Source organism: Gopherus flavomarginatus, chromosome 6 (genome assembly GCF_025201925.1).
Source record: "Gopherus flavomarginatus isolate rGopFla2 chromosome 6, rGopFla2.mat.asm, whole genome shotgun sequence".
NCBI lineage: Eukaryota > Metazoa > Chordata > Testudines > Testudinidae > Gopherus > Gopherus flavomarginatus.
The window spans coordinates 68,131,877-68,152,473 of NC_066622.1; the positions used below are offsets into that span (position 1 = coordinate 68,131,877).

The 20,597-nt window shown below is 46.4% G+C and overlaps 1 protein-coding gene across 3 annotated transcripts in view; it reads left to right on the forward strand.

The window, feature by feature from the left end:
• PIK3AP1 (phosphoinositide-3-kinase adaptor protein 1) overlaps nucleotides 1-20,597 on the forward strand; it is a 78,962-nt gene extending 58,365 nt beyond the window's left edge. For all 3 annotated transcript variants that reach the window (XM_050960105.1, XM_050960107.1, XM_050960108.1), the window contains 9 exons: nucleotides 1,714-1,809; nucleotides 5,700-5,882; nucleotides 6,956-7,021; nucleotides 8,494-8,699; nucleotides 10,470-10,542; nucleotides 12,403-12,558; nucleotides 13,986-14,056; nucleotides 14,616-14,731; nucleotides 15,900-20,597. In XM_050960105.1, coding sequence (XP_050816062.1) covers nucleotides 1,714-1,809; nucleotides 5,700-5,882; nucleotides 6,956-7,021; nucleotides 8,494-8,699; nucleotides 10,470-10,542; nucleotides 12,403-12,558; nucleotides 13,986-14,056; nucleotides 14,616-14,731; nucleotides 15,900-15,954 — 1,022 coding nt within the window. In that variant the 3' untranslated portion in view covers nucleotides 15,955-20,597. The remainder of the gene's footprint in view (nucleotides 1-1,713; nucleotides 1,810-5,699; nucleotides 5,883-6,955; nucleotides 7,022-8,493; nucleotides 8,700-10,469; nucleotides 10,543-12,402; nucleotides 12,559-13,985; nucleotides 14,057-14,615; nucleotides 14,732-15,899) is intronic.

Below are 20,597 nucleotides of genomic sequence, written 5' to 3' on the forward strand. Positions count from 1 at the left end.
TACATCAGTGGCTTGATTCGTGCCTGATTGTATAAGTTGTAAATACCAGTCTGTTAATTATTGATTACTTGGATAAAAATGACAAGTTTCTGTACAAAGACGTGCCCCTCTAATGCTGAAACATTGGACGTGGATAGCTAACTCCAGCTGAGCAGCCCAAAGTGTCTTCCAAACAGTAGCTAATCCTCAACGCCCTGCTGGCACCTTCACTGAACTCTCCACTACTCAGCTCTGTTGTTTGCCTCTGCCTGTACAGCAATGGCCTTCCTTAGCTGCGCACTTGAGGAAATTAGCAGAAACCCTGTGCAAACCGTACTGAGCATAGCGACTTTCAGTGGCTTATAACTTGGCCACACTAAAACCAACCTTGACCAAAACATGCATTTCCACAGATGGGGCCTGTAATAGTTAAAGCACTTGCTTAACATTCTTAAAGTTCATCCCTGATCAGCAAAGCCCAGAAGAATGTGCTCACATGCTTCCTTAAACAGGGGTCTGTGGCAGGGTGCTCCACTCTCTGCTAGGATGATGCCTCCTCCTGATCACTCAGGAGTATAGCGTGCAAGGTCAACACCCTTCCCATGGTTGCACACCATGTCTCCACCTCTCTCTCTGGGTCAGAAGCCCTACTTTTGCTCCATGAGTTGCTGCTGCCTCTTTGTGACTTGGCTTTCCAGCCAGGTCACACTGCATGTTTTCCCCTTCCTTCAGCAATCCTGGGCAGTCTTCCCATTCACTGCGCAGAGTGCCACTTCCTCAGTGGCTGGCAGGAGAACCCGGATCCACCCTTTACTCCAGGTTCCAGCTCAGGGACCCTCTAGTTCCTTACTCTCCGGCACTGCCCCCATCCCCTGTAGGTTTGCTAGCAGTTAGAGGCTCCAACCACATTGGGGGTCCATTGTACTAACTGCTGTATAGATTTGTAGTAAAGACCGTCTCTATCTATCCTAAACAGCTTACAAACTTAATTTCCTCTCCAGCCATTTCAGCTGCAGAGCATCACAAAAAACTTGTTTGATGGGAATAGCATATCTGACTTCATGTTAAACAGCTGAACTTTTCTATACACTAGTCTCCTCCAGACAGGGACAACACCTGGAAATTTCAGTCTGAAAGGTGAAAGTGTTGGGAAGTTATGGGCAAATAAAGACAGGGTTAAAATTTAGATGTAATTGTAGTGTTACTGCTCTACTGTTCTGGTGCTGGGTATTAGGTTTCGTCTGTACTTAAAAAGGAGGTTGTCATAGCTACGGTGCTTAGAGGTGTGAAAAATCCACACCTGGAGCACAATAGCTATGCTGACCTAACTTCCGTTGTGCTAGCTACAGTCGCTCGGGGAGGTGGTGTTCCTACAGTGATGGAAAAACCCCTTCCATCAGGCTGGGTCTACACCATGTAGCTATGGTGCTAGAGTCCCTGTAGTGTAGACATGGTTTTAGACTGGATACAATGCAGTACATTCTCCTTTCAAAGTAGGCATGGAACTCTCACCAGTCTTACTGGGACTTAGCCCCACAATCATCTCTTGAGGCAAATACTTGTGCTTGGAATTGTCCAAATTGTCCATCCTAAAGTTGAGTGACTGGTCAGTGGGCCTGGATGTTTCAGAGATCTCAGGTCTGCTAATCATATTGGATTTGTGAACAGCTAATGGAAAACACGGTGTGGTTGAAGACATAGTTAATGGATTACTCTTCCCAATTGTTCTTCCAGATGTCGAGATGCTTCAGTCAAAACCCAAAGACCCAGTCGCTAGAGACCAGCTTTCTCTGAATATAAAAGACTCTATGATCCGCAAATTTTTAGAAGGTGAGAGCTGCAGGGGTGGGGGCGGAGAGTGGAAGTGGTGGAGAGTGGGTGGTTTAAGGTTAATTAAAATAAATTCTGTTTGAGATTTTGTCCTGCTCTGTAAGAATAGAAGCAAATCCCCAGTGCTCAAGGTGAACAGGTCCGCTGCACTGGGTATTTTCCCCATCTGCTGCAAAGTGTTCAGTACGGCAGGGAAGGTGGTTCACATATCTGCAGTCACACAACCAGCTCGATTTGTGTTTTAACTCAGAGTAAGATCCAGTTCTGGTTCTATCCGCTCCCACCTTATTAGGTGACATGAATATTCAGACAGGGAGGTTCTCCTGTATACACTTACCTTTCTGTGGCCTTCTGTCTCCATGTTAAGAAGACGTCAGCCCCCCGAAGGTGCCCGAGTGCAGATCTGCCTGGGGGAGGAGTTTGAGTTCTGACTAAGAGGTGGCTAATTATTATCTTCAACTACCTGGTTGTGTAGATAGGGCTGTGGCCTCTGCATTGACTTCAGTGGGAAAGGATGGTGCCCAGGATCTCTCAGACCGGACCTCTGCTAGGTGCTTAATTGAGGTACCTGTCTTGAAGGCTTTGGCCCAGTTGGTTTCTGCACGTGCAATGCTCCAGAAGGGGTTCTACTCTGGGGAAATTGCATAATGGGGCTCTAGGTTTCGTATCAAACATGCTCAGGTTTTCTTAACTAGCCTCCCTGCGAACTCTGCCTGGCCCCTGAGAGCCAGTCTGGATTATATCCCTCTCTCACATCACCAGCAACTAAGGAGCTATCTACGCTGACAATTAGTTAGTGGCAAGCAGAGGTGTGAATGTACTCTGCACTAACCTGCCACAGACCAGCTGTCCATATGGACACATTAACAAACTGTTAATGCACATTTAATCTAGTCCCGTTTCAAAAAAGACTAGATCAAAGTCCTTTAACAAATGCGTCAGCAGTGTCCACGCAGACAGTTAGTCCACGGTAGGCTAGCGTGGAGTAGATTCACACGCAGCTTGCCGAGAACTAGATGTTTGTGTCGACAAGCCCAAATTTCTGCAAATCAAACTAGCCTTTAGTGATGCTGTGCAAGCGCACTGTCTGTAGGTGCAACTCATAGAATTTAGTGACCAATCCTGTGGCTGCACAAGAAGGAATCTAATCCAGCTCTCTCTGCTAAAAGTGTTTCTGTTGGGTTAAGAGGTAACAATCAAACATTTCTTGTCACCGAAGTCAGTAGATTTGACTGTATGCACCTCCTGGGCCAGACAACCTAATGACAAAGTTGGCATCCATAGAACAAGTTTCTTTGGGGAGAGGAGGAGGCAAATATTAACTTTCAGAACCGAGAACAGTTCTTCTCTTGAACCCCATTGTCTCCGGCGTGGGCAGCCGTAAGTGATCAAAGATCATGAGACTGAGGGATTTTTCTTTGCTTTCTGCTTTGTGGGCCTTTACTGTATGCTCAGGTCAGGTTTTCATGCTTTTCTCCAGAACTTTGAGGACTAGCAGCTGGCTTTTTATTTAAATGAAAGCAGAGGTTCTTGATTGCCCAGCACCACATGCTTTGACACTCATGCTAAAACCATGTTTTGGCAACACTGCTTCTAATATGGCTTATCCTGCTTGTACCAAATGCTGAACATCCAAGATCTGCCCATGGGTAAAACATTTCACATAACTTGGGATGGATAGCTTGATGAAGTTAGTAGGGTGTTTGTTCAAATTCCAGCCTGTACGGGGAGGCTATCTTAAACCTTAATTATGGAAAGCTGGGGCATTTCTCCATACCACAGGAAGCTGGGGATGCGTAGGCAAAAAGACTGCTGTGGAAAATAGCGGCCTAGAAAGGAGAAATAAAACTGTGTGAGTTTGGATTCCTCTTACTCTTTGCTTGTGCAGGCCAGATAATTAAAAGCCATGCAGCTATGAGGCCCTCTCTGATTTCCAGCCACTAAGTATCTTAATCACTCTCTGCTACTAGTCTCCGGTTGATGGCAAGGGATCATTTTCAGGAGACTGTGCTGCTGATCAGCTAGGAAGTATTGGGAGAGTTGCTTGGGTGAACCAGGTGCTGTTGCTTTCTGGAGAGCAACAGGTGTCTGAGGCCAGGGCTTATACCGGCATTTTTGTTGGTAGAATTTATATTGTTTGGCAAGCAAAACAAGGTGTGCTAAGCTATACTAGTAAACACAACTTTTTGCTGGTATAAGCTGGGTCTGCACTAGGTGGGTTTTGTCAGGAGAGCTATACCGGAAAACCTTATAAGCATAGACTAGGCATGAGTGTTGCTTTAGGAAAGCCTGTCGCAGGCTGGTACCTGCCTGTGCTGCTCTGAGCCTTTGTGAGGGCGCGTGGGCCTAGCGGAGGAATGACCATTAGGTGAAGTCAGGAGGATTAAATGAACGTGGGTTGGCCAGACCACAGTGGGCCTGTGGATTTCATGCCAGTGTGAAAATGTGATTCTTACTGCTTGGCTAGAGGGAACAAAATCCAAGTGGAAAACCTGATTTGCTGCCTTCTGGGATGCCCTGGCTAAATGCAAATGCCCCTCTGCTGCTGCCTACCTAGCTTCTGGCTCTGATCCCTGCCCCTCTGCATTCTCCGACTCAAGTCAGCCCTCAGCTCTGTGCCGCCACCCACCCCGACATGCTCTGAGTCCTCAGCCCTTACTGCCTCTCTGCCTCTTTAGATTCCTGGTGGCTCCTCTTCTGCTTCCCCACATCCTCAGCTCAGAAGCAGAACAAGACTGAACTGCCCCTGCTAACACTAATCCCCCAGCTGCTCTGCGCATTCCCCCTGCCCTTGCCAGCCATGCAGAGTAGCCCTGGGTCACCTGCCTCACTGCAGGGGGAGGGGTGACCCAGTGACTAGGGCCTGGGCCTGGGCCTCAGGAAACCCAGGTTCAGTTCCATGTTGTGACCTTGTGTGAGTCATTTAAACCTCTCTGAGCCTCAGTTCCCCCTGGGGACAATGGCACTCCCCTACCTCACTGGGGTGCTGAGGATAAATAGGTTAAAGATAGCGAGCTGCTTAGGGTGGGCTACATGTGAGTACCAGAGTGGGTTTCTTCCACTGAGAGGATCCAAGTGGTTAGGGGGGAGGGATAGCTCAGTAGCTTGAGCATTGGCCTGCTAGTCCCAGGGTTGTGAGTTCAATCTTTGAGGGGGCCACTTAGGGATCTGGGGCAAAAATAGGTCCAGCTAGTGAAGGCAGGGGGCTGGACTCAATGATCTGTCAAGGTCCTTTCCAGTTCTCAGAGACTGGTATATCTCCAATTATTATTATTTGGTGCAGCTCCCACACCAAGACATCAGCATTTCAATTAGTGACTATGCAGACAGGAACACGGGAATTACTTCCTATCAGAAGAGACCCATAGTTCTCTTGGCCAGTATTCTGCCTGGCAGCAGCCAGTGGCTGCAGCAGAGAAAGGAATAATGCTCCTCCAATAACACAACTTTTGGTCAGTTTCAGCAACTGGTAAATATACTAACCCCGCCAAGATGCTGGCCTTGGAAACCCAGTGCTGTGATAGGTTCACTAGCAGCTGGGATCCAGTAGATCCAGTAGATGGCAGATGACTAATATAACCTACAAACACTGTTAACAGCTTTTCACCACAGTCCTTCATGATCCAGGAAGAACAGGCACTATTGAAAATACCCGCACCAAACAAGGTGGTACCTGCTTCAGGCGCTTAACCCACCACTAAACATTGGTGACCAGATAAAGAACTATCCTAGGCACTTAAGAACCACTTTAAAAATAGAGCGTCTATTTCCATTCAGTTATGGCCAATGTCATCAGGCACAGTGTGCTGTGTGATTGATGAGAGCTACAGTGCAGATGGCAATACAGCTTTGGGTGGCTTGGTGTCTCACTGACTTTAGTTGCTTTCTAGGCAGTAGCAAAGATGTGCCAGATTCAGAGGATGATCCCTACCAGCAGTGCGGTGAGGGTGAACTTTACTACACTGTGGAGCAGGATGACTTCCCTCAGGAAATGGTCAACAGACCTCCAGTTCCTGTTCCAAGGCCTGACTCCAGCTCCCTTCATCAAGACAAGGAGCTGTACATTTCCAAAGGTGAGTCCTGTACCAGAACTATCTGTATTTCTGTGCCCAGCAGTACAGAGCAGAGCAGACACTGCATGGAGTACCTGTTGTAGAAGTGGGACAGTGATGGGCCTACCTCCCAGACCTTGATCAGAATCCTCATCTGGCTTCCAAAATCCCCAGAGTTTAGATTATTCACCTTTAGCTTCTTGGTTCATTCCATAAGAGATGGGCCTCCTGCTGGGATCCAGATCTGGATTTCACCCTTCTTCCCTCTCCCAAAACACTGGTGTTTGCATCCTGAGGTCTTGGCTTGAGTGTAAGCAGTTGGACTGCAGGCTTTCAAAGCCAGGATCAACTATGGTCTGCTCTGGACAGACCCAGTTTTGTTGGGAAGTGCCTAAAGTTACAAAGTAGATAATGGCATGGCTGTTGTGCTGATGGGCAAATTCAGGCACAGAAACTAAGTAAAGGTGTCACTGAATCCATAGAGCTGGAAATAGAGCCTGGTAGTCCTGACTCCAGTCCCTTTCTCTAACTACTAGATAATACTCCCTACCATGAAAATAATTTAATTTCAGTTGCTCTGAAAAGGTAAGACGAAATGTAAATGGTTTTATCTATGTAAGAAGCATTGGTCCAACCCAGTACGGCCATTCTTATGTAGACAAAACCATCCATTATGGATGAAATTTTCAAAGCTACCTAGGGGGCTTAGATGCACAATCTCCATTGAAATTAAAGTGAGTTGTGCAATTATCTTCTAGGCAGCTTTGGAACGCTCCATCATAAAGTGTTGTATAAATACACACATTGCAATTCTTTAAAAAACAAATTATAGCCAAATTCTGGAGCTTCATCTAAAGGGGCATCCAGCAGCAGGACTGACACGAAAACATCTCTGGAAAAGTGTATTCAGTCCTGTGTTAGGGATGGATTGCATGGTTGAATTCTATCCACGGGAAGGGTGTTTCTGCCATGCTGTCCCTTGTCTTATTTTCTCCCTTGACTTCAGTGAGTTTGCTGGATTTCCTGTGTATAACCTTACCATTTCTGTCCTGTCTGCGATGTGGTGAGGTGTCTAAGGAATACCTGTTTTATAGTATTTGCAGGGAAAGCTCACGAGAGACCTGGGAATCTGTATGTCTCTGCAGGGAAGGTTAAGAAAGGTAAGTCAGGTGTCTGTTTCAGACAACTCTCCAATAATGCAAGAGGAAAGCTGGCAAGCTAATTTAATGTGAATGAAGTGTGTGTATGTGCCAGTCAGCTGACCAGCTCCTGTAGTGCTCGCATGACTCCTCACCCATCGGTCCTTTGGCTCTCTAGGACAGAGTGCCAGGGAGGATCCTAGCTTTGTGACTGCAAGACTAGCTATTTGCTTTGTTTATGGCTTGTCACTGGAGGTGGTTTATTCACCCCTCTATGCTGGTAATAGAAGTGGGGTTGTATTTGTTGCCAATGAGGCATGCCAGTACCGGTATAATTGTTTGTTGGGCCATACGTCAGTAGTTCATTTTGTTGCTTTTAGACTAAAGTGCTCTAAGACATTCAGGGGAGTACCTTAAGACAGGGTGTGGTTTCCCGGTAGTTAACAACCAGCTTTATCAGTTTCCACTCACTAGCTGTCAGGAAACGTCAGACTCAGGGGTCACTATCGCTGTTATAATCAGTGAAAACAGAGAAGTATAAACAGAAAATTATCCAGCTTTTTCAGTGAAAAGTGAAGTTGGCCTGCCCCAAGTCAGGGAAGAATGCTCCATTTATAGAGCTGGTGTTTTCCTAGCAGCCAAACCCTGTATTCAGGGTTTGTTCCATTAGATTTACAGTGTTCATTACATGATGCTGCTAGTGTTTTACCCAAACCTCAGGGGTCTGACTCTAATAGGTCCTGAGCCACCCACAATTTCCTGGATTTCAGAATCAGGGCCTTAATAGTCATACGTGGCTCTGTGGTGGTGGCTTTTCATCGAGTGTTCTTAGAATGCTTTACAAAGAAGGTCAGTATACTTATTCCCATTTTATATATGGGGAAACTGAGGCAGAGAGGAAGTGTCTTGTCCAGGTCACCTTGGTAGGCCAGTGGCAGAGCTGCGACTAAAACTCAGGCCTGAGTCTCAGTTCAGTGGTGGATCCAGTAAACCATGGTGTTCGAGATCTTCAGGCTAGCAGTGGCAGGTCTGTGCTCTTAGTGGTTGAGAAGCAGCTTATTCTAGTTACCTAGTCACTGGACTGGGTATCAGGAGATCTGACTCTGCCACTGACTTGCTGGGAGACCTTGGGCAAGTCACTGCTCTGCTTTATGCCTCAGTTTCCCCTCATATCCTGTGTGCCATCTATTTAAACTCCAAGCTGTTAAGGACAAGGACAGTCTCTACTATGTGTTTGCAAACAAGGGCTCCTGATTTTGGCCAGGGCCTCTAGATTTTATGGGAATACCACTAAATAGCTGCATGTCACAGAAAGCACTTGAGACAGGAGATCTAGGTTGTTGGAACCAGACACTGGCATTCCCTGATTTGTCTGTTAAGAATCTCTGCTATACCCCTGCAGTAACATAATGGTGTGGGGCAGCTAAGCTCTGTGTCCTTGAGTATAAAAAAACAACCCCAAGCTCAGTAGGTGTTTAACTTTCTCTTTTCAGAGCCTGCAGTCAGGCTTGTCAGGGACCAGTCACAATCAAGCATATATGACCCATTCGCTGGGATGAAAACCCCAGGTCAGCGGCAGTTAATTACGCTACAGGAACAAGTCAAGATGGGGATACTCAATGTTGATGAAGCCGTGCTCCATTTTAAGGAGTGGCAACTGAACCAGAAGAAGAGATCGGAATCATTCCGGTTCCAACAGGTACAGGCATCTACCACGGTTAAAAACACCTTCTTAGCTAGTTCGGGGCTGGTGAATTCCATTCTCTGTTTACAGAATAGGTGCAATGCAGCCAGCATTGCTGGTGTCTCTGAAATTGCCCCACCAGCAGGTGTCATCCCTGAGCTGGATTGGCTGTCCCTGTGGGGGTCGCCAGTCCTGCTCAATCACTGGCCTCCCTTCTGAAATGGCCTAATGAGGGACCAGTGACAGCGGGGGTGACTTTTGTAATGTGGATCCCTGCTTACCAGGAACTGGACTGAGCCCCACCCAACTAAGATCAGACAAGCTACCCCACACCTGTCAGAAGGTTATGACTTTGTGCCTAATCCCTGTAGGCTGTCAGTTCCTGTCTACCTCGGATCAGGAACAGTGTATCAGCTGCAAGCACTTGTGCTGTGCTGAAACGGGGGGATGATCCTCCCCTGGCACTTTGCAAGCCAGAATAAGAGAAGGCTTCCCCCACCTACGGTCTCCAGAGACTTCCTAATGATGACTCTCCGGGTGTTCAGGAGAACCTACTTTTGGAAAAAGCACCTAACTTGTGACTAGTCCAGGAGGGAGTCATAGGGTCACTGTCACTCAGCAGTTTGTAGTGGGGGTCTGGAAATGAGCATCCACATCTTAATTTTTCATATTCCCACCTTAAATGTGGCACCAGCTCCTAGCATAGCCTCTCATTCATGCTGCAACGTAGCCGGCCCTGGCGTCCGTGAGAGCGCTCTGGGGGGCTGATGGCGATTGAGACTCCTGTGGGTGCTGGCAGGACAAAAGCAAGCCACTTTCTCCACCTCATTCTCGCCCAGAGGCAGTCTTCTTTATCCAGAGGGACTCATGAGAACCCCTCACTTCTCCCTAGATTAAAGGCCTGCTGGGGGCAGGTTCTGTGCCAGCTGCCATCGTTCCAGCAGATGTTTAGAGACAAGAACAGCTCCTAAGGGTCAAGTGTTCCTCCTTCCACCCTGTTATCCTCTCTCCCTGGGGTGGAGCATAGTTGCTGTTCTGATTTTAAACTCGACTCAGTTGCCTAGTGGGTGCAACTGCTGTGTCTCCACTTGTATAGGGTTGCCTCCTTTTTAAGGCTGTGTGATCTGAGACTGTCCTCTCTCCACAGTGCAACACTCGCATCCCTATAAGACAGCAGCGTCACCAGGCACTGTCATGCTGTGGGGATGTCTCATTAGCCTCACCTGTGTTTCTGGACTGCAGTTCCCCCCTTGTTTCAGCAGGGAGGTTTTGAATTTCACCAGAACTGAGCCTCAGAAATTGGGATGTGTGGCGGCCCATTCCCCTCCTGCACTCACTGTCTCCTGCTTGCCCCATTGAAATGGCTGGTGGTGATGTCTGGTGGGCAGTGAGCAGCAGCACAAATCCTCTTTCTGTGCTGGTGTCCATAATAGGGGGAATAGAAACATAGGAAACCAGGGTATATAAGATCAGCAGAATCCTCTCCAGACAGAATGTTCTCCAGATCTTTTCCACAAGATATTGGTGGGTCTCTGAGCCTGATTCAGACCATATGCCATGAGCATCTCCAAATCGCTTGGTTCCTGAAGAGCCATGCGCACACCATGTGGACTTCTCTCGAGAATAGATTAAAACCTGGTCGCACAGATTGAACTCCAGACAGATTTTGTTGCTGGTGATGCAGCTTGGAGACAGATTTAGCCTGAGTACATTCTTGGTGCTATCATAAAACTGCATGTGTTCATTTATCCCAAGCACTGAAAAGAATTTATTGTGACGTTCTAGGAAAATCTGAAACGGCTACGAGACAGCATCACCCGCAGGCAAATTGAGAAGCAAAAAACAGGAAAACGTTCAGGTAACAAATTTACTCAAACTCTCTCTCCAGTTATGAAGCTACTAATGGGGTCACTTGCAGAGTGTCTGCCAACCCCACACTCATCTGCGTGGCCTTTGTAGGCTGGAAGTTGTCTGCATGTATTTTATGAACTCTGTGTAATATATTAATATACCCATCTGTGTGTAATATATACACATAAAATACACACCTGTATGATATATCAGCATTAAAACATGGGCAAGCTACTTAACTGCCTGTGCCTCAGTTTCCCTGTCTGTAAATGAGGATGCTACCCATCTCCAGGGGTGAACCTTAGGCCATGAATGGAAACACCTGGAGATCCAGGAATCAAAGACTGTGCTGAAGGGTGAAGCGCCTGGTCCTGTAACTGTTCCCTGATGCAAGATATCATGGGGGCAGGAGAGATCATACTAAGGACTGGTAGAGCCAGCTGCCCTGGAAGCTACCAGCCTTCTAAAGATTGAGCGTTCAGAGCCAATTCCTTCCCCTTCATGTAGGCCCCTTACTCCTGTGGATGAGGAACTCTGTGCTGGTCTGCCCAAGGTTCTGGACAGTCAGGCTGGAGTGGAAGGATCTGCAGGGTCCCTGAAAGAGCTCTTCCTGGCTGCTGACACTGCCTGCCCCATAGACCTTCTGGAGAAATGCTGCCCCTACAAGAGGCTGCTACAGTCACACACCTGGAGCTGCCAGGGAAGTGTGAGGAAGAGCAGGGATGGGGCAGCAAAATGTCCCTGGGCTGAAGATTCTGTTCCAGAGCTGGTAGCCCTCTGTTGCCCCTTCCAAGATGTCTGCAGCTGACTCGGATGGCTGCAGAGACCCACTCCAGCTCAGTGGGGCTGGGGAAGGCTTTGCGCTCTTGGAGCTTCAGTTAGATGGTGCCTAAACCCCCTGACCTCCAGGCTAGTGCAGTGCATTGACCACCTCCTCCTTCGACTGAGGCTGTCCTAGTGCTCAGCAACCTCTCTGCCTGCCGGCTTCCTTGTTCTGAGGTTGGACCACATAGCTGCTGGGCAGCATGGTTGCCCCTTGGCTTGAGTGAGGGAAAGGTTTGGGTCAGCGCCTGGGCTGCCCTGTGTGATCTTACTGGATCTGGACTCCTGGATCTTCTGTCTGTTCCATTTTGGAGACCAAGAAGGCCAACTATGGTAAAAAGTTGATTCTGACAGGTTGTCTGACAAACAGGAGTGGAGCTGAATTGGTAGACGCAAGTCCATGGCCTATAGCCTCTAGCCTACCCACCCCTCACCATTCCTCTTGTGCTTCTCGTGGGCTAAGAGCTTTACAAGTGCTGACTCCTTCATCTCCTCAGCTCTTCCTGCCTGCAGCAATGACATCTTGTCCATGAGCAGAGCAATTTGCTGACTTGCCCAGGGGCACCCAGCAAATTAGTGGCAGTCCGGAATAGGGCATGACAACCTTAACATCAACTCTTCAGCTGCTCTACCTACTGCTACAGCTGGGCGAGAGAGCTGGAGGAGCCAAGTGTTAACTGAGTCATTCTAATGCGTGCATTTCTTTTGTGCATAGAGAATAGTAACGCTAAATGTTGCTCCAGCCCAGAGGTGGTTGTGTGTGCTAATCATCCATGGCGATGCTCCTTTGGATAAGTGTCCTCTCTTTGCACTAAACCAGATTAATATGACTCAGTCCTGTGGCCGTCCCCTTGCAAGCAGTAGCAGTGTGGTCGATCTGCCCAGTCCATCTGAATGTTGATGGAAATTGAGCAATGGAAGCAAAGCCCCTGTGGGAATCAATGCTTGAGTAATTCATGTTTAATCCTCTGTTTGGATGTATAAGTAGCCTGTAGTACCTGACATAGGCTGCCACTGACTTGTTCATGGCTATTTTCCCTTCTAGACTTGGAAATCACAGTGCCTATACGACCGTCTCACAATGCTCCTGGGAAACTGGAATGTGGCATTTATGAATTTGGCCCCAGGAAAAATGTTTTCCCACCAAGAAAGGAGATAAAACGAGGAGAGTGGAAAACAGAAAGCACCTCTAGCACTGCAAGTAAGCAAGCCATGCATCTCAGGCATCCCATACAGGAAAGTTGGCCTGAAATCATCTCCTCTGCCTGCCTTTGGAATCAGCAGGAGCAAAGTTAGCCCTCAGAACTCTCCAAGGCAAACACGGCAGCATTAGCCCGGAATGTGTCAGGCTGATCCTGCTCCCATTGAAGTCAAAAACACACCTCCCGGTGACTTCAGTAGCAACTGCTTTAAATAGAAAGGAAATTGGCCCCTGGCTACAATCCCTAATTTCCCAGTATGCAGTGCACCAACTTGATTTGAAGAGCCTAGGAACATTGCATGCAGGGAACTGAACACCAGTAGTCTCTATGGGCCATTCCCTCTGCTATTATAGATAAGGGCTCACGCTTTCAGAAGTGATAGCCAATGGGACTTGAGCTCCTCAGTGATTCAGACACGCTTGAATATGTTATTGAAGTTTGCTTGTAATCTGCTCCATTTCATGCAAATGATGCATGTAGCTCCTGATTTTCATCGCAGGCTGAGTAACTCTGATAGAAATCAGCAGGGGTTATTTGCTGCCTGTGAAGGCAGAACTGGGCCCCAGCAGGTTGCCACTGTCGCCTTGGCTGGGTATGTTTGGCACATCTCTGGGGTGGAGGCCAACTGTGGTGGGCTAGCCAATGACTCGTGTATCGATCATTATACGAGATGGGAGTTAGGCAGGGTACCAATTTTATAGGGATTCCTCCAATAGCTACCGCTTACCCCAGCACAATCTGGCTGTGGTCGTGGTTCCTCAAAGAGTGGGCTGGCTGTCCCAGAACTGTGTTGAGAGGAAGGATGGGGATCTCTGAAGGTGCCATCCATTCATACCAGCTGGGCCTGGGCAGCTCCCCAAAAGCTGGGAGTTCCTCCTGTGGCAAACGGACTAGCCCTGGCTCCAGTGCCATTATGTTTAAATATGGGGGCTTTGGGAACCTCTAAACACCCCATTTGGTTTAAAAAAGATTCTTGAGCTTTCTAATCTTGTAGCATATTATGCCAATACTGCACAGACCTCTAGATACTGCTGTGTCCGTGTAACTAATGGAACTGCCATGGGAGTATCAATTTAAATACACATGAAAATAAGGTGTGTATCCAACGTAAAAATAAGCCAGTGTCAGAGTCACAAACTTTCAATGAAATAGGGTGTTGGAAACCCCAGTGCACGTGCAGGGCTTTGCATGAGAAACTTGCTAAAAACAAAGTGAAGTAAATAAGCCCGGTTTTGCTGCCCAAGCTGAGTGAAATGTAAATGATTGCGAGTGAAGGAAGCATTAAAACGTAAGTGAGTTTATTAAAATGAGTGTTAAATAATAGGCATTAAGAGGTAAATAGGAGTTTAGAATGACTTCTGTATTGCTAATATCTTTAAAAATTGACAAGATTTAATGACGTGCTCATCTCTTGTCTTCTAACTAGGTAGTGCCAGTAACCGATCGAGTACTCGAAGTACATTGAGTGTCAGTAGTGGGATGGAAGGTGACAGCGAGGTAAGCCTTAATCTTTATCCTATGCTGGCTGTTGACAAACCTAGGCCTGGTTTTTGCATTAGTTTTTAAATGGCTTCTTAAATATTTCCCTTGAAAATGCATAAATGGCAAAAAAGCCAAATGCTTTAAATCAAACAAAACCCACTTCTGCTGTGAAACTTACGAGAAACAAGTGACTTTAAAATGTGGTTGCTAAAGAGCCTCCTCATAGCTTTATTTATGTAACTCTGTAGCCCAATTCCTCCCCTTCTGTCTCGCCCTCATGTCTGTAGTCTATTTGCAATCTCTCTGAGGCAGGAGCCTTTCCTAATGATCTGTTCCACAAGGCACACCTCCTGGGCAGGATATTATTCATAGTTCATCTAACTGTATTCTTGGTCATACTGTAAGTGGATCGATCGTCATACACGGATTTATCTAGCCAAGAGGTTATGCTCTCATAATGACACTGAAGGAAATATACTTATTTGAGTGAGAGCCTTACGAGGATCTGAGATACTAGTGTATTATAGATGTTTTGGCAAAACTTCACTCCCCCTTCTGTCTTTCCTTTTTGTAGGATAATGAAATCCTAGAAGCTACCAGAAGCCGCAGTCCAATACCGCAGCAAGTGGAGAGGTTTCCCCTCACGCTACCTGAAAGGCCTCCGAGAATACCTCCACGAGGTGCAAGCAGGTAAAACATGTAACTTGAGCTTGAACACAAGTGTCTGAGAGGTTGGTGTTTGTAGCACAATGCAAACAGCTAGAAGGCTGCAGATGTAATGCATCATTTTCACCAGAATGACAAGGCTGTTAACAAAATAAACAAATCTTGTGTAAATTCTGGAATCCATTTTACACTCACATAGTACTTAGTGGAATTAATTTCCTGGTTAGTAACCTGACTGGCAATCCTGTTCGTACGGCTTACATGCTAAAAGGTATTGTGTTACTGGAACATGATGTTTGCCATGCTGAATTAGATTGATCCATCTGATCCAGTATCATGCCTTTGGCAGAGGTTCAATACATGATCCTTTGGAGAAGAACCCCTCACAATACACTCACAGGCAATGCTGTATATGTGTGGGGGGGACTCCCTCCCACTGGGCAATCTGTTTTTACACTTGGAAGTAGATTTATTTACCTTTAGGACTTTTCTCAGCCCTAAAGCTGCACTAGCTTAACTAAAGGTGTGTTTTAACATTGCTGCAAACTCAGTTAAAAAAAAATCCCTTTAATTAAACCAGTGCCACTCTGTGTAATCCAGGCTTTAGAATCCTGGCTTGTATAACTACAGATGTTAATAAACTTCTCCAGCTGTTACAATAAGTCCAGATACAGTTGCCAGCCATGTCCAGAAGCAGTGAATTCCATGTTTCCTTGGCTCTTGCAACTGTATAACTAAATCCCCTAAAGTAGGTGTGAATCAGCTTTTGAAGCTTGCAGCTACCAGCTATATCCCTCCCCTTGCTCTCATTCTGAGAGCCTCAGAAGAAAGATTCTGCAAGTTCAGAGTGTTAGTATAACACAGAATTCTACAGACATTAAATCTTCCAACAGCCCTGTGAGGCAGGCAGCTACTATACTGTTGTAGCCATTTATAGATGAAGGAACCAAGGCAGAGAGGTTAAAGTGATTTGTCCAGCATTACACAGGACTCTTGGGTTCTGTTCCCATCTCCGTTGATGAATTACTGATTGCTCGTTCCTGCTCACATTCTTATGTAAACTTGAATGCATAAGACTCTGCCCTTCTTATGCAAACTTAAATATCAAGTACATTTCATTCTTACACTAAATAGAATGTTGTTCCAAACCCCTGTTCTTGGGTTTCTAATATGCTTCTGTGTCTTGTTGCAGGCCTGTAAGCAATGAAAACTTTTTTCCTCCACCTGTGCCTCCACGAGGTCGCTGAATCCTGAGATCATTGGAATATGAGATATTCTAGTGTGTTATGTGTACAGATATATATAGAAAATATATATATATATATATATACAGAAATTTTAAAGGATCTTTTTTACTATTTATAGATGGAAGCCAGATGATTTCCCCCTCCCTGCCCCCTAGCTCTGGTGCATTTTGTAGTAACATTTCACTGAGAAATCTCCCAGCCTTTTGTGACATTTTTTTTTTCTTGGAGTGTCTTGGGACTTCTAGATTTTAAGGAAAAACTATCCAAGGTGGCAAAGAGAATTTGGACGAGTCTTCTGACAGTTTTACACTTCATATGGGGTTACACCTCTCACCAAGAACATGCTTCCTCATTGGAACCCTATGCCCCGAGAGTTATAAAAACAACTAAAGAGAGTCACTGGAAAATGTTAAAAAAAAAATTAAAAAATTTAAAAGCTCCATTCAGAGACTGTTTTCAAAGAATGCTCATCATGAGCTGCATCGGAATAGTGGATCTCAGTAGTTTGGTGGTGTAACATTTGAACACTGGCTCATTCCCACCAAATCTCCTGTAACGGATCTTCCTTTAATAGTTATAGGAAATGATAGTTCTGCAAAAAGGGCTATGTGAAGACTTCCTTATTCAAGCAAAAGTCATTTTTATACAGCCCTTTTCTCCGCCCACCCCATTGTCTTTGGATGGGGAAAGACACTGGTTAGGTGCTATATACACTGCATTGGATGCAAGGCTCCCTAACAGCTGGTGAGGGAATTGCTCTGTCACATGAAACAGCTCCATATACATGCCTTCTAGGGGCCTTGTTACTTTAAATCCAAATAGCTGACCTCTTGCATTAGGGGAAGAAATTTTTAACAGTCCTTTGACCTTCCCCCTTCCCTGTATGCGTTTGAGTATCATATCCATGTTAAGGCTGTTTATGCTCTGTAATAACGTGTGTTGATAAGGTGTATGTATTTTGTGGCTCAAATATGGATTTAATTGTTGCTTACTTCACTGGGCACAGACATCCCATTCAGTGGTTGGGTTTTGCTTGCCCTAACAATCCTGTTTAGCAAAGCTGCACCTGCAGCAGCCGTGTCCAACCAAATCCACCTGAGGGCTGCATGTTTTCAAAAAGGTCAAAGGGCTTCTTAGTTCTGCTTCCCCTTGTGCCACTCAGATGGCACAAGGAGCAAAAACCACTGCTGAGTCCTCATCATAGAGAGTTGGGGTAGCTGGCTTTCAGGCCTAGGGTGAGGAGAACACAGGGAGCTCCAGCAATCCCTGGCTGACATGGCTCACAGGGGACCTTTGATGGCTGGCACAAGTTAGAGGCTACTCTGCTCCTGCCCAGGGTAGAGAATTGGATAGCAATAACTTGTTGGTTCTCAGCTTCTCTTTTCCCTTCCCTCCCTGTGGTAGCTGTGTGGGGGAGAGGAGCCATCCCTTTCTAGCTGAATCCAGCCCTCTAGGCCCAGAGAGAGCTCAGGTAAGCAGGCGACAGAGCAACCAGAGTTGCAGCTCCTCATCCCCTGCAATACAGAAAATGGCCAATGGAGGGAGTTGTTGAACAAGGAATCCACTGGGTGCCCCCTACTGTTGCTTTGTAGAGATGTGGGTCATTCAAACAGTTCAGGGTGGCACTTGTGAAATGCATCTTCAGTTCACAATCAAGTGCAAACTCTCTTTTCAGTGCAGCTCTACGGAGCTCTGAAGCTCATCCCTTCCACCAACAGAAGCTGCTCCAATAAACAATATTACCTCACTCTCCTCCTCTCATAGCCTGTGACCCACAAGGCTACAATGACACTGCAAGCAAGTGCCATGGGTGCTCCTTTAAAAGTACATGAGTGTTCTCTTCCACTAACCAGGTGTTACTCGGAACACTACAGGCTCTGAATGCTCGCTTGCCGTAGCTTGCTGGTGACTTGCTTTAGTCAGGGGGAAGGGTTGAGATGCAGAGAGCAGGAGTTGGGTTTGTGTCCCTTTCCCTAGCAGGCGCAGTCCCCAACATTTTTCCATTGAACTGAAAAAAGTTTCTTTACCTAATCGAGGAGAAAATGAAACTGCAAATGGAAGGAATGAGTTAAAGGAAATAAAACTGAAGAGGAGAGTTAATTCAGGGACCAAATCCTGTTCAGTGCTCACTTCTGTTTTACTTTACACACATCTTGGTGGGTTCTTCCCTTCGGTTTAGCCCTGTGCAATCAGTAGCTCCTTTCCTCTGTAGCTCTCTCGTGCTCTGCCCCTAAGGTCAGTTCTGTGCTGCAGCATTGCAGGAATTAACTGCTTTCCTATCTCCAAGGGTATAAGAACTGAGGAATGTGGGGCAGAAGGAAAAGAGCAAAGCATGAAGATGCCCCTCTCCCAATTTCAGAACATTTCCTTTCCAGATAAACCTGTAGCCAGTGTATGTTAAACTTGCAGTCGTTCTCAAAATGTGGGTCGGGACCCCAAAATGGGTTGCAACCCTGTTTTAATGGGGTCGCCAGGGTTGGCTTAGACTTGCTGGGGTCTGGGGCTGAAGCTGAAGCCCTAGCCCCACCACCTGGCCCCGAAGCCTGAGGGCTTCAGCCCTGGGTGGTGGGGCTCAGGTTATAGGCCCCCTGCCTGCTGCTGAAGCCCTTGGATGGCTTGGGCAGGGTCAGGCTTCGGTTCCCCCCTGGGCTCATATAGCCATTTTTGTTGTCAGAAGGGGGTCAGGGTGCAATGACGTTTGAGAACCCCTGTGTTAAAGCAGGCATGCAGGCTGGGGGTGAGGGGGAGAGACTGCCTGCAGTCTGTCCATTCAATCCTGGCTAATTCTGACTCGTACCACTAGAACAGACTGTCACACACGTTTCCTCTAATGTGAGTTTGGTCAGAGGGACATGTTCTGATGGCATCTCCGTGGTGGAATTTCACTGGAGTGATTAAGACCTTACGGTTGGGCTCAGCAGTGAGCTGCGCCTCTGATGTTTCAGCTGCTTAACTGGCATCTAAAAACAACCCTCACATCTCTGCCCAGCCAGCCTCCCTCTTTTGCTGCTCAGAACTTTCCTCATGCCAAACTGTCCATTTAAACAAGTGTCCGTTGTGTTCTTCTGTACTTTCCAAAGTCTATTGTGCAACTGTGCTGCTCTGAGAGAGACCACAGCTGGGACAGTGACATCAAGGTTCATTACAAACATGGTCTGTTCAGGCCCCACTTACACTCTGAGGAAACATGTCACAGTCTAGTGCAGGTGTGCCGCTATGTAGCTAGAGCCAAATGCAGCCCCTGGTGATATTCTCCCTGTAACTCTGTCCTTGGGAGGACAAAGTGGATCAGCTGCAGGTCCATATGCCTGGTAATCTAGAACAAGGAACTGTTTTTAGTCTACCAAGAAAAGCAGAGCAGAAGATATCATGGCTTCGTATGCCTGATTCATGCAAACATGGGAATTGGGCATGGCTTTCAAACCCTGGGCAAGCTGGGGTGTCTTAAAACCTGAGCACACCTTATTGGATGCCAGAGATTTGACCCTCAGTTCACCCTGACTAGTCTGCAGCTGGTCATTAAAAACTATTTAGGGCTCAGTGCTTTAACAGTCTCCTTTCATCTTTAGGCTCTTGGGTTGGATGAGCATATAATGCATATTGTCTCTGCGTATGCAACAAATTGTGCTGAAATAATAGGAAAAAAGAGGAAGAAGGAATGCTTTGTAATTAAGTTTGTAACTGAAGCATTAAAAAAAGGTGCCTGTTTTAAGATGGAAGTCCAGGGAGATCACTAATGGTCTTTCACCTCCAGAACACTGATTCAAGTGAGACTGGGTCAGCAGTGACTATGTGATGGCTGGTCAGCGAAATGCATTTGCTCTCAGTCCAGTGTGCATACAAAACCCACCAGAGCAGATGAGACTACCTTGCCCTGTTATTCAGTTCTAAGTCTGTCTGCCAACAAACTGTGGCGACTGAACTCTCCGCTCGTTCCCAAGAGGCAGTCCAAATCTGGACTGGGCTGCAATGACTGAGTGATATGGGGGATCTTGAGTTGCTTCAGCCCAAGCTGTATCCTTCTCCAATCCCCTCTTTCGAAAAAGTAAACATAAAGCTGTTTGGACAGAAATGCTTGTCAAAAACCGCTCAACGGGCCCAATCCTGATTCTACTGATGTCAGTGGAAGATTTAGCCAGGGACTTCAGTGGATGCAGGCTCATCCCCCTATGAGCTCTGCCAAGCTTATGAAAGTTTGAAGCAAAATATAGTTTGCTACAATTTTGAAGAGAACATAAAATCAATGCCTAAGGTTGCAGTGAGAAAAGATCAGACTGTGGCATTTGCCAGTTGCACAAAATGGGGGAAGTGACTGTAATCAGCTCTAATCAATCCATATAACATAAAGTATGAAGGATCTTTCATGTTCAGTTGACTTTTTCTATAATCGGAATGTGTGTATTTATTTATTTTTTGGCATTGTGCAATACTTGGTGACAAGTGGATGATGTATGCTATTTGCCTTTTGGGAAAGGTATGTTATTGCTAGCTTATGAAAATTGCTTTTATGTGCCTTCTGTTTATTATTTGATCAACCAATGCTTAATGCTGTGTTTTTTACTTCTAATTGTAACTTGTTTGGGATATTTTTAAAAATATGTCTAAATTTTGCAGAATAAACTTCCAATTACTGACAATATAAA